At 40.1% G+C, this 14052-nt stretch overlaps 1 protein-coding gene across 3 annotated transcripts in view; it reads right to left on the bottom strand.

The window, feature by feature from the left end:
* The window catches only part of Atp2b1 (ATPase plasma membrane Ca2+ transporting 1), a 104866-nt gene that overhangs the window by 30644 nt on the left and 60170 nt on the right, over nucleotides 1–14052 (bottom strand). For all 3 annotated transcript variants that reach the window (XM_052165986.1, XM_052165988.1, XM_052165987.1), the window contains exons 3-6: nucleotides 12213–12410; nucleotides 5158–5412; nucleotides 4935–5060; nucleotides 1441–1581 (exon numbers count right to left, since the gene is read on the bottom strand). In XM_052165986.1, the coding sequence (XP_052021946.1) occupies nucleotides 1441–1581; nucleotides 4935–5060; nucleotides 5158–5412; nucleotides 12213–12410 (720 nt within the window). The remainder of the gene's footprint in view (nucleotides 1–1440; nucleotides 1582–4934; nucleotides 5061–5157; nucleotides 5413–12212; nucleotides 12411–14052) is intronic.

Genomic DNA, 14052 nt, shown 5'->3' on the forward strand with positions numbered 1-14052 from the left:
TCTGCCCACCCTCTGTGTTAAGAAGTGGACCCAGAGGCTGGGGATGCGAGGAAGCTCTCTACCACCGAGCTACACTCCCAACCAAAGAAATCTCAAATGCATTTGGTTTGAAATGAGAACTTCATATGGAAAAATAATGCACAAAGAACAAACAATCCACCCAACCTTTCTGTTGGTTTTCAACATAGGGTTTCTGTGTGGCCCTGGCTGACCTATAACTCACCCTGTAGATCAGGCTGGCTTTGAACTCACAGAGATCCTGCTTGCCTCTGCCTCCCTAGTGCTGGGATTAAAGAGGTAGTCCCTAGTTCTGCTGTAAGCCAGGTGTTAGCCTGTACTACCAATACTTTGAAGAGGGATAACTGTCTCAAGTTCAAGCCAGCCGGGGCTACCCACTGAATTCAAGACTAGCCTGAGGCAGGATGTGAGCCTCTGCCTTAAAAACTGTCGAAGCAAACACTACTGTGGGCCCGATTCAGGGTTTATGCCCAGCATTGAAAACCACAACAACCCCACACCCCGAGAGGGGAAAAAACTCAACAAAAGAAAACAATGATAGACTTATGGCAAGCCAAAGTTTCAGCCAGGCATTTATTTTAGAAGATCTTAAAATATTCTCATTGAGAAAACAAAATATAGGCTTACAACCTGAAGAAAATTAAACAAGTCCAAATGATTATAGGACAGCAAACTGCGGTCAGGTGACGAAGAAAGGGTCCTGACAGGCGTCTCTCAGTAAGCTGGACAGTGCAGAAGATACCAGCAAACGGTGCCGGGGGGCTTTCGGCAGACCAAATGCTGAACTTACAATCTGAGAATATAAGCAAACTGTGTAGGTCAGTTTGCTCTAAGATCTTTGTGGATAAACTCTACACTATGGAAGTCTGCTGAAAGATGCATCACTTATAGGGATAGCAGGAACAGTCAAATGGAAGATATGGACATGTAACCATGGGGTCTACACAGAGACACAAGCACGCATGTCAAAGCATAGCTGTTGACTGTGTGCACACACTTCAGCATGTATGCACACAGTGGAGAACACGGAAGGACAAAGTGTGAAGACTGAAAACCAAGGAAGAGTGCAATGCAGCTCTGGCTGGAATGGAAAGCTACCAGCGAAGGAGAAAAACACAACCAGGAAACCAGAGCTCAGTTCATGGTGTTGATCAAACGACCAGGGAAAATCAGGATTGAGGCCAGGCTGAAGTACTAGGTATATGCTGACTGTCCCTCCCCGTGGTGGCGGGGACTGACATACTAACGAAACCCCCCAAGGACTACTACTGTGTTACTTAAAAGTGAATTGGGTAATTAACATCTTACAGACACTTTTGTATCACAGTCTCAGGAAGGAAACCTATTTTGGTACTAGTTTTCAAGATCCCCAGATGCTGTTCTTTCCAAATACCAATTCTTACAGTGAACCGCCACACCTACTTTTCTTTTCTTTCTTCTTCTCATCTTTCTTTTCTTCTTCTTCACCTCCAGCTCCAAGCAAGGTGAAGATGATCCCAGTCTGAGAATTCACCCCTACAGCAGTGACCACCATTCTTCCAGAACCTTCCATTACATGAGTACCTAGAACAGCAGAGAACTCTATAAAACTTCTAACAGGTTTCCTTCCAGCTACCCGATTTCAGAGTTCAGTAATAGTTTTTAAAAATAAACTCAGTATTTAATAGAGCAGACCAACATTGAGTCTTAAGATTTAAACAGTCTGCAGACTGTCATATATGAGCTGCAAACTTTTATCACCAAGTAACAATAAAAAGGCAAATAATAATGTATCAACTTCTTGTATAAAATATAGATTAGAGTACCCATATTTCATAAATTCATTATAAATAACATTTCCCAAAAGGTGTATAAATGAAAAATTAGCACACTGCTTAGAATGTGTATGCATTCAGTAAAGTCACTATTAGGTACAAACATGCAGGACATGAGGGAGAGCATTTAATAAACACACTGATCATACGGAGATTCAAGTATAACCTGGAAAAGTTCACAGCACACAAATTCCCATACTTAACCTCACAACCTGTAACCAGCTTTCAACTCAGTCTGCTGAGATTACTGCCGAGCTCCCTAACTAGTTTTCCCGCCTCCCCATTTGTTCTGGTACGTTTGAATATTCGTACCATGTGATTTAAATTATTGAGCCCTCTTGGGGCTCAATAATTTCAGACTCTACATACTGCCTACTGAATCAAGGCTGGTCTTGAGACCAACCAACTATCTTGATTTTCTTGTCCCCAATTCTACTGTAAAATTCCAATCCAGTCAGCCAGTAAACACAGACAAGGAAGACTACATTAGGGCCATGCCCATTATAAATAATCTTTCAAGTTGACAAATATCATTATTATTATTATTATTTTCTAGAAATGTGGCTGAAGTTATACAACTATTACAAAGTAAGGATTTAATTCAGCTGTCAAGATAGCGGATACTTACAACAAGCAATCTGCTTAGTACTGCTCTCTAGTTTCTGTATGAGTATTTCTGCAACTCTTTCCATACTGCTACTATGTACATTTTAAGCAGTTGTGTGAACTGAGTTTTCTCTTTTTGACTCTGTATTAGTTGTTCTTTACAGCTATCATTTGTATTTCGTCTCTCAGTGCACAAACTTCTGCAGGCCAGGGTCTACAGCATTTATTACCATCTTCTATGCCAAGGGTAATTTGCTAAATAAGACTATGCATTTACTTCAGTCACTAGGAATCACTTTTGCTACAAATTACTGGGGGGCAACTTATCTAATGCACACTATTAAAGTCTTTGATTTTTCTGACAGTAAGAAACCTCTACATTCTTAGTGTTTTACTAATTATTGCATTATTTGTCAGTGAAGATACAAAGTAAACACATGAAATTCAGGAGAATAATATTTATTAAGTATGTATAAAAGACAATTTCTTTGTACAGTTCTGGCTTTCTTCAGATTTCAGTTTTTAGGGTCTGTTTTTCCTTAGTCCAAGTCTGCTCAAACGTTCAGTCAATGCACTCAGGAAAAGTAAACAGTTTGGTTCAGGTCCTATCCCACCACTAACCGAACACTGCTTTTAAAAATCTAATTTTAAGAAGCCAAGAACAGCAGTGAGAGATGGCATCATGAGAGTAAATTTAAAAATAAATGCATGTCATGGTTTTCAGTACATTTTTGGAACAGGGAAATAAATGCAGAGAAACTTTCCCACCCGTACTATGATAAGGGACCGTGCAAAGTTTATTTCCATCTTTGTTTGAACATGGAAAATTTATAGAGTTCTCTTGGTATCTTGGCATGTTAGGATAGCGAGTGTATGTAAAGTCTGCCAGTCATTTTTGTCGGAGGACTAAAGCTTAGTTAAAGGGACCATCCTGAAACAGCTAAGCACTATGTAAACAAACTACATGTACACAGATGTCCAGGAGGCACATATACCAAAAGGCTCCACAATGCTATCCCTAGTTAGCCAATATGATGGCCAATGAGTCTATGGTGATAAGACTATGATTGGGATACCTCCTCTCCCCTTTGGAAGGACTAGGGGTCTTAACTGGTTAACTCTGATTTTAGCTTTTTAGAAACATGGCAAAGTAGTAAAATAATTATTTATAGGCATTATCCTTATACATCCAAAATATACACCCTCAGTATGAATTGTCAGTACATCAACAGTAACACTCAAACAAGGATGAGCACTCTAATTGCCTTAGGGAATTAACAAACAACATACAAATCTCCATTTTTTTAAATAAGAAATTCATGTTATAATTAGTTATTCTTGGTTACTGATTAGTTTTTTTTAATATTAAGTTTTTTTCATCACAGTTACAAATTTCAAAAAGATAATGGTTAATTTTAGATTCTGGTCTAAAGCTGTCATTAATTTCTGTAGGTGATACTGGTCTGACTTTGGTTCAGTAAAGTCACATTCAATCTTTTCAAATACAGAGCTCATCAAGGCCTGAAAAAAAAAAATCACTGCAAAGCTATTAAATAGTCATTAACTATTAAGTCAGCAGGGATCTTCGACTTATAAAATATTAGCATTCCGTGAACATTTGATAATGATAACGGAAGAGAAATCGGCTAACATTCAGCTTCCTGAGCACCAAGAGAAAACTTAATCTAACAATATAATTCTGACAAATAATTTCATAAATGCTTTAGAGACTACTATAAAATTAAGAGTAGGGAGTCTCAGAAATTTAAACCTAACGAATGACCATGCTTCTAGAGGCAACATGTGGCATGACTGTTTTTTTTTTTTTTTTGGTTTTGTTGTTGTTGTTGTTTTCATTTAGTGTTTCAGAAAGCAGATTGTCTTTTTTGTATCATCCTTTTCAACTTCATTCCCAAAAAACCTGAATTGACATGATTACTCCAGTGTCCGAAGCAGACGTCTGTCTACACTATCTTCCTAATAGCACGCTCGCCTGTGCAAACCCTTCCTGTGACATGAAGATTCAGATTTATTCCCAACCTGGGGAGAGGAACGTTACTCCAGTATCCTGCCCATCACTCACATCACCCGGCACCCGGTTCCCACTGTCACCCGGTTCCCACTAATTCTTTACCAGTTCAGTGACGGAGCTGACTGTGCAAACTTAAAGCTGTATTTAAAGTCAATCACCACAGAGTTTATTTCTTTGTCTTAAACCTATAATCATTAATGTTTTACTTTAACAGGCCATAAAAATGTTAAAGGTTAAATTAAAAAAAGTTGAAAAGATACCACTAGTCATATATTTAAGTTTTGACATTAACACCACCTTTCAATTTTCTTCACTTTTTGGACTCTGTCCTCATTCACGGAATACGGCTCTGTTTTCCAAGATCTGCAATATGCCTGTCATTTTAATACAAATCTCTAAGGCCTGTAAGGTCTGTAAGGTCTTCTTGGCTTTTAGTCAAATGTCCTAAGTTTATAAATCCGTACCTGAAAGAAGTAAGGGATCCTTGTCTAGAGACTTCTTAACATGATCGGATTCACCTGTCAGTGAGCTCTCATCAATTTTAAGGTCATTGCCTTGAATCAGTATGCCGTCAGCTGGAAGAAGATCACCTGAAAGAGAAGGCAGCGATATAGGCTGAGCCACCCGTCCACGCGTTCGGCCCAGCTCTGAATCCTGCACGAGGATGCGGGGCTCTGCCTGGCTTACCGTACTTCACTTGGGCAATGTCTCCAACAGTAATGTCAGCTACAGGGATCTGGATGACCTGCCCGCCCCTGATGACGGTGAACTTCTGTTCCTGCTCGATTCGACTCTGCAAGCCTCGGAACTGTTTCTCCTTACTCCAGTCATTGAAAGCTGTCACTAACACCACACACACCACCGACAAGAGGATGGCCGCTCCTTCAATCCACCCCGTTTCTCCTTCACCCTCTTCTTCCCCGACAGAAACTTCTCCACAAACTATTCGGAAAGAAACAAAATGGCAATTTAAAAAAACCGAGTGGATGTTTTCAGTTTTTTACTTGATCAATTTTACTCAACACTTTGACCCTTCTACTAAGGTACAGAACCACACTCTGCCAATTCCAGGTTCCCCGCCTTTAGGATTTACAAACTCAGGCTCTTTAATAAGGCAGTCCAGGTTGCCGTTTACGAGTGAACATGCGGAGAAAACCAGACTTCAGCCTGAAAAGAAGTTACACGCATACCTCTACAATTCTAGGGCTTCATTCCTGGCAAATCCAATGAAGTCAGTATCTCTACTTATACAGATTTTCAGCTTTCAAGTGCCTGTCAGCTATATCCATACTACAGTTTATAAAGTATGCAAGAATGTGACATCTAAAGGGCACACTCCATCATCATAAACAGCCTCGTAGCTGAGACTGCCAAAGATCATCTGAGCCTATAGCAACTCTTAACTTTTGGTGGTGGTGGTGGGATGTGTGCTGTTCTGCCAACAGTGGCTGCTGTCCCATCAGGGTAGTGGGTGCTGAAGGGACAGGGAGAACGCAACTTCCATAAAGAAGCCATACGAAAATAAAGACAAATAAATAAACAAATAAATAAAGGGCAGGGTTTTAGTATCTAGTGCAGGCTGGCCTGAAACTCACTATGTAGACCAGGCTGGCCCCAACTCACAGAGATCCACCTGCCTCTCTCTATGTGTTCCTGGTGCTGTGATTAAAGGTTGTATTATTTAGGATATAAATGCAGATACATGCATGCATGTCACAATAACAGAAGAGGTCATGAATTTGAGAGAGAACAGATATATGGAAGGGTCTGGAGGGAGGAAATGGACTAGACAAAGAATGTAATTATAAATAATAAAAAAATGGTAAGTTTTAAAAAAAAAAAGGCCCAAAATGAGGCGTGTCCCATCAGATGAGTTTCCTGGAGCATGCTAGCCTGCTTGGGACCATGTTCTCAACAGAAGAGTCACTTTGGAGGTTGAAGCCAATCCTCTCATTCTTTATCACTGGATACACACAACGCTCTAACTCTACAAGCCGATCCCGCCTCACCACACTTGCTCTCTCTGCTCATCCACAGGCAGCAACTGAGTGACATGTTCGGGCTGGTGGTCCTAAGCCAGTCAGTCACATTCTGCCCAGTTACGTCCTCTAAGGTCAAGGACCACGCAGCCATCCACACAGCAGAAGCTGAGCTTACGGACCGCGGTGAATGAATGCGGTGATGGAGTGAATGAATGCGGTGATGGATTCTTCGTGTAAGTTCTTTCCTTAGGTTTTCAGTTCACTTTTCCTGTTAAATCGCCTACGGTATCCATAGCCTTAGGAAATGTATTTCTTGAATAAAGATACCCAAAAGACAATATTACTTCCTGAGTCCATCGGCTGTAAAATAGATGGTATGTAAGCAGATGTGAGAATGTTCATTTCAGCATCCATTGGAGCACTTGGGTGAACAGGCGCATTGTTGCTAATAGTGTGTGTGTGTGTATGTGTATGTGTGTGTGTGAGTGTGTGTATGTGTGTGTATAATTTTTATATAATATAAAATACAAATAAAATAGTATGTATATATATATGTGTGTGATTTATTTATATATGTAGTCTAAAAATAGGTTCCTTTATGCTAAACTGTCAATGATCATCTGAGTCTTGAGCAGCTCCTGTTCTGTGTGGTGGAGTGTTGCTGATAGCTAATGTCCATGCGCATATAAAACAGTAGGCACAGCAAACCTCAACGGTGGGCTTAAAACTCTGTAAAACACGCTGGAACAGATGCGCTGTGATCCAAGTTTTGCTCTTGCATTTACAGAATGCAGGTAGAGTACACTGAGCTCCCTGGGGAATGGTAAAAGAGCGCTGGCTCCCACCGACTGCATTAACCTCCCACAAGAAGGAGCCTGCCCTAAGAAGGCGGCACTGAAACCTTCTCCAGCTGCCAGTCTGCAACAGCAGTTCCTTCTAACTCAAGCTGCTTCATGTACAGCAGCAGACGCAGTCACTCTCATCACACGACATCAGCTCTGCCTTTGGGACAGTGTGCCTCAGACTCTGTACTCAGGTCTTGAGCTCCAGGCTGTGACACATCGAGACGGGCCCTTTAAGTCTCATGAACGAACCTCAGCGAGTTTCAAGGTTTTCTTCCTTACTTCTCTCAGTCCTCACAGGATTAAGAATTAGGGCCTTGCTCTGGATTACACTTTGACTGACAAGAATGCTGTGGGAGGCTTGATCTTCTATCCAGACCACTGAAACTTTCTCCGTATCAGCACTAAAACAGTTCCACTTTGTGATTATCTGTGTTCACTATAGCAGCATTTTGCAGTTTCCCCTTAAGAAACTTTCTTTTGCATTTACAATGTGACTGTTTAGTGTCAAGAGGCTGCCTGCTATTATTACAGATGGCAGACAAGATATAAGTAAAACGTTAAGGAGAAAATACACTCCATTATTCATAATCCATGCTATTACAATGTGGCCACAGTTTAGCTTCTGTAGCATGCACGTTTAAGCTAACTGCTACCGGTCTGTTCCACGGTCTGTTCCACGGTATCAACAACGACTGGGTGGCAGACGCTGCTTTAGGAATCCAAGGTAGTTAGGGATGAAATACAGAATTTCAGATAAGACATCAACCGTTAAGATTTCATAAGTAGGGCGTTGGTTGTGCACACCTTTAATCCCAGCACTTGGGAGGCAGAGGCAGGATTTCTGAGTTCAAGGCCAGCCTGGTCTACCGAGTGAGTTCTAGCACAGCTAGGACTATAGAGAAAAAACCAAAATCCAAAAAACCAAACCAAAAAAAAAAAAAAAAAGAAAAAGAAAAAAGATTTCATAAGTTGATGAAGAAAAATCAAACATATCTGTATATTACAAAATAAAATGAGGTTAAATGAGCCAAGGAAGCTGCTCTAAGGTCCCCACGACAAGTCACATGGTCACGGGGCCACCAGCATAGAGACTGAAAGGAAGAGAATTCCAGGGAGAAACTGAAGTCAGTAGTAATGCTCCAACGCAGAAAAAAAGCAGTCTGAAGAGGTTGCGGTGGGATTCCTCAAGTCCCTAAAACCACAGAGAGGTCTCAGAGCTAGTCCTTATTATTTCGAGCTGTATTCTACTCAAGTCTAAAACGGATTCAGGAGCCCATGGTGAGGATCTAAGAAATGAGAAACAGAACACACATTCGGGGAGTCTCAGCTTTGCTTGTCTTGTTTCTGTGTTGCTACAGAGCTCCAGTAGGCTTCTAGCTCTCTATCTTCCTGCTCAGTGTCCCCAGGAGTCAGGGTTACAGGTGTGTGCTCAACGCTGCCACTGTCAACATCCTTTCCTGAAGCTTTGCTTTGGGCATTTACAAGTTCACCAAAAGGGATATATTCTTTGGAATATTACATAAAATTACGTCTTCTGAGCTGAACTGAAATGCCCAAAGCTACTGGTTGGATAAAGTTGAGAACAATACTGAAAATAAAACTGAATAAATGAGTAATTCCAGAAATGACTGAGCATATTCCAGACATGTGCAGAGAGCAAAGAATCTGGAGTGTGAGGTTACTGGATAATGATCAGTCTTGGAGAGGAACATGTAAAATGCTCAGGAAGAAGAGTGAGAGTCAGATCTACCTGGCTGAAATTAGGAAGGGCAGGAAGTATTTTGAAAGCCATTAGAACTCAGCTCTCAGAGGGCGCAAAGCATTTTTGTAAGATGACATGGAAGCAGAAGGATTTATTCGGTGCTGTGTTGAGCCTGCCCTGACTCAGTTATCAGAACTTACATTTTGATAATTGTTAAGCTGAAGAAATTGTATTATATACAATAACCAACTGAATGAATTTATGATTTATACATGTAAGATAGCTCCCACACACCGATAGTAAGAGACAGACTCTCGGAATCAGTTCCAGTATGGATTCAAGGACACATGAAGGTCAGAATACTACGCTGAACACTTTCAGCCTAAATGAAATACCTTAATTAGCTTTCATTTATTTATTAAAAAAGCATAAAAGTAAAAGATGGCATCATTATTTCAACAAAGCCTCTGTGTAATCGACAGAAAGGACTGAGACTCAATATAGACTTGGTAAATATGTTTTTCCAATATAACTCCACCAAGTAAAACCATGGAAATAAATAAATAAATAAATAAATAAATAAATAGGCCAGAATTAAGTCAATGAAGTCTTACAGTTACTACTATATAATAAAAAAATAAAAATAAAATAAAAATTTAACCTTTCTTTTCATTTTATTCCTCAAATTTCTACTTCTGAAATTATACATTATAAAGATACAGTTGCAAATACATATAATTAAATTTACCACTTAGAGGTATGTGTTCAATTTTTTCCTGAAAGAGTAACCACAAAAAAAAATTACAGACAATAGAGGGTAAGGGGAAGGAACTGTGAAACAATTATATAATTATCAGTTTTAACTGAAACATCTTTATCTCTAAACTACTGAGTATTTCACAGAAAACATGAAACAGTGACATATTTTGCTTCACATATGGCCCCACTCGACATTAGCTAAGATCATAATGATTGTTGACAGAGAGGAAGTAGTACAGTATCCCAAAAAGCTGAGACCTTTGCCAGCTGCTGACCAGCTGCTGACCACTGCAAACTTTTTGGAGGCTCTAAGAGCAAAGAGAGTAAATACATGATCAAAAATGCAAAGAGTTTAATGCTTTCAGTCCTACTGTAAATACATTTTACCAAAAGTGTTCTCCTGGAAATATATTCATATGATAGACATGCAGTCTACATTTCATCCATCTATCTACCTCAAGACAAGTATTTCATTTAAAAACTCTTTATTTAATAATGATTTTTAAAAAGATATATTTATTTATGTATATGAGGACATTGTTGCTGTCTTCAGACACACCAGAAGAGGGTATTAGATCCCCATTACAGATGGTTGTGAGCCACCATGTGGGGGCTTGGAATTGAACTCAGGACCTCTGGATGAGCAGCCAGTCTCTTAAACACTGAGCCACCTCTCCAGCCCCTATTTAATACTCTTTAAAGACTTATTTTATCAAAGATCATATCACATGGGCTGAGACACAGTGGACACAGACACAAACATGAGATCTCAAGCTCTCTTTAAGCCAGACATAAAAGACATACTAAAATGAGAATGTGGCAGGGTGTGTCTGTAATCCCAGCACTGAGAGGCAAAAGCAGGAAGAGGGCAAGACTGAGGCCAGTCTGAGCTACACAGCAGGAATGTTTAAGAGCAGAAAGTCCCACTCTTCTCATTATTTCATTCAAAACTATTTATGTAGAGATGGGGGAGTTACTGAATTTCCATGAAATGTACCAACTGCAATAGGCTTATATTCTAAATTTCACTAACAAAATATTTAGATTTACCAAGAGTCAAAAAACATGGCTATTATTTTCTTACTACCTTGTCTCCCTCTATATTTTCCATAGAAAAGAATACATTATTTACTTAAATAAAAATTGTTTATGGTGTACAAATATTGATAAGTATATCATCAAAGTACTTGCTGTATGTACCAGTAAGACAATTTTATGTCCCTCTGAGACATAATGCAAAATCTGGATGCATTTCCTTGGTGCCTCTGTTGGAGGAACTGCCCAGTGAACCACGAGACCTGGTTTTGATCAAGCTTTAACTGCTCGGAAGCTCTGTTCTGCATTATGTAAGATAAACACACACATTCTCTGACTGACTTGCTTAGAAATCAGATGTCCACACAAGTCCTACGCACACCTTTGTGAAATGTCTTTGTATCATTACATAAACAGCTTCTAAAGCTACCAATATATTTCTCTTTTAAACTCTTCACAGTGTGGAATGCATAAGAATGAAACTTCCATGAACTCAAAGACCTGGAAGGGTCAGTCTTTTGACACAAACTACTATAGGATGACTTAAATATAGTATCCAAATGACCAGGCTAGACTCACGAGTATATAGACTATAGGAATCCTAATCCTCACTTTAACAGAGCCTCTACAAAGGCAAAGAGGACGTTGGAAGGGTAAAGGAAAAGCAGAGAACGTTCAGAGCACACCCAAACCGCCTGTGGATAGACATGAAGGCCGGTCTGCTCTCTCTATGTGCTACATGTGCTCTTGGGTCACCACGCTCCCACAGACTGAACACCCCTCCCCCAAATCCAAAACACTCAAATATCTGAAACGTTTTGAGCATAGACACCATGCCACGCTGGAAAACTCTAGCCAGTAAATTACGCAGAAAATTCTTTAAAATGTTGTATAAAATTACCTTCAGGGAATGTCTATCTGAGCCATAAATACATGCAGCACTTGGCCAGGCCCCTTCCCCAGGAATCTCATTATATATGCATTTTGCAAATACTCCTGAATTCAAAGACATGAAATCCAACACCTAGGTCTCAAGCACTGCAGGATGAAGGGTGTTAAACCTATGTGTAAGCATTTCTATATAAAGTAAAATAAAATTTAAAGACTTGAGAAACTCCTGCTACCAGGCTGTATCATACACGTGTAGTGGCCAGATGCATAACTATGTCCACTCAGTATACATACATGGAAGAACAATTAAAGTTTGTCTCCCTATATGACATAGGCAACACTGAAACTCATGAGTTACTGTGAAAATCATTTGGGATGATATCCTTGAAGTGCTTAAGACAGAGCCTATCACATGGCAGTAATAAATGATCTCTGGCCTTACTACCACACTACTACTGCTACTACAACAACATATTAAATAGGCTGAGCTAGCATCACACAGAATCCCAACCCCTTGTATTTACTTACGTGTGTTATCCCCTTCTGGAGGTTGATAAAAAGAAAGGCCCAATGATACTATGGCTGCAATTTCTAGTATAATTAAAGTGACATCTTGTAATGCTTCCCATACTAACTGAAGAAAGGTTTTTGGCTTCTTAGGAGGTATAAAGTTCTTTCCAAACACTGCTTCTCTTCTTTCTAAATCTGCAGGATTTCCACTTAAACCTGATGAAAAAAAGAAAAAGAAAAGAAAACAAGTTCGGGTGACGCCTGAGGACTTGTAAGTGAAAGCACCCACTTTACCCAGAGCATATTAATTTGTTCCACTTCAGATTGTTAAGTCCCAAGGCTGTATCGGAATGTTTACCTTTCTTCTTTTCAGTCTAAACACATAGAGTTTAAGTCAGGGAGAAACATAGGGAGGTTTACTTGAAGTACACATTTCTAAGTAGCTAACTAAAGTGTGGGTCACAAGGGAAGGCTCCCCGATGAACAGCATTGCAAGAAACCCTTTTCCAATGGCTTTACAGTTTTCACCTTTACCTTACTTACCTTGCCTCCCATGGCCATACATTTTATAGACACCAAGACGTCAGAACCACTTATGCCAGTTTGATAGGTTTTTTTAATGTTAAAATTAATCGCTTCCCTGGTTTAGGAATGCTTCCCTTTAAAACGGGGAAATTTCAGTAAAAAGATACAAGGCAGATTTGCTTAGGTAGCGAACACTGGCTTGCTAATCTGCAAATGAGCAAAATGCTTATTTATGGAGGAACAAAGAGTTAACACCACCTCTGAAAGCATCTCTACTAAGATGCTGGTTTTAAGTAGACTGGTGGGATGTTTGTGTCATGAAGCAGAAGATTCCCAAGGGCCTCTCAGGAAAGGGAACTAGAGCTGCGACTGCTGTGGGGGGTTCGGGGGTGGGGTGGGGTTGGGGATCACAGGATGGCACATTCGTTGTTTAGGCCGTGGGATGTGATAGACAGGAGGGAAAGCCTGAGAGAGTTGATAAACTCCACCTTTCCTCTCCTTCACTGTATCAACCACATCTCAGCCCACTCTGATCTTATCCATCCAGACATGTAACACAGACATATAAAGCATCCTCTAACGAAGACCGCACGGACATGGCCGGTGGAGCCGGCGAGCGAGCATGGACTGCGTCAGAGCGCCCACAGAGCTCAGCTTTTCTTAGTTATTTAAGAACGGTGAAGGTGCAGGGGAACCAAAATACTACCTCTAATGTGTCAAATTAGACCTTAATTCAAAACTTTTTAAAATTTTTTATTTTATTTTTCAAATCCGGTAAGAGTCCAGAAAGAAATCAGGAAAGGACTGCACTACTAGAAGCGAAGGCTCTTGTTTTCAGTGCTCCCGTGCATCTCTGCCTACATCGCCAGAACAAGATACAAACACACAGGCCCGAGGTCACCACTGCTGAATGCACCAAAGGAAGACTGCGGAGACATCGTAACTATGTAACAGGCTTTCTGAAGCCTTAGAGACAAATCAACCTACTCAGACAGAGCCACCAGAACGAAGATAAGACAAGACTACAGCAATAAAGAGGGAAGTCTGGGTGACTGTTTAATATGCTTCGGTGACCTCACATTAAGGAGGAAGAAGGCAGAGTGGTAGTCTGCTCCATGCTGCTCTCCACTTTCTTAGAAATGGGAATACAGTTCTAAAGTCTTCCCTAATGGAGATTACCATTGATCACACAACTTAGACCTGATAACCTTCAACATTATCATGCTAATCACAAAATAGGTCACAACTTTATTATTTTATTTTATTTTATTTTATTTTATTTGCTTTTTTCGAGACAGGGTTTCTCTGTCCTGGAACTCACTCTATAGATCAG

Source organism: Apodemus sylvaticus, chromosome 20 (genome assembly GCF_947179515.1).
Source record: "Apodemus sylvaticus chromosome 20, mApoSyl1.1, whole genome shotgun sequence".
In the NCBI taxonomy this organism is placed as follows: domain Eukaryota; kingdom Metazoa; phylum Chordata; class Mammalia; order Rodentia; family Muridae; genus Apodemus; species Apodemus sylvaticus.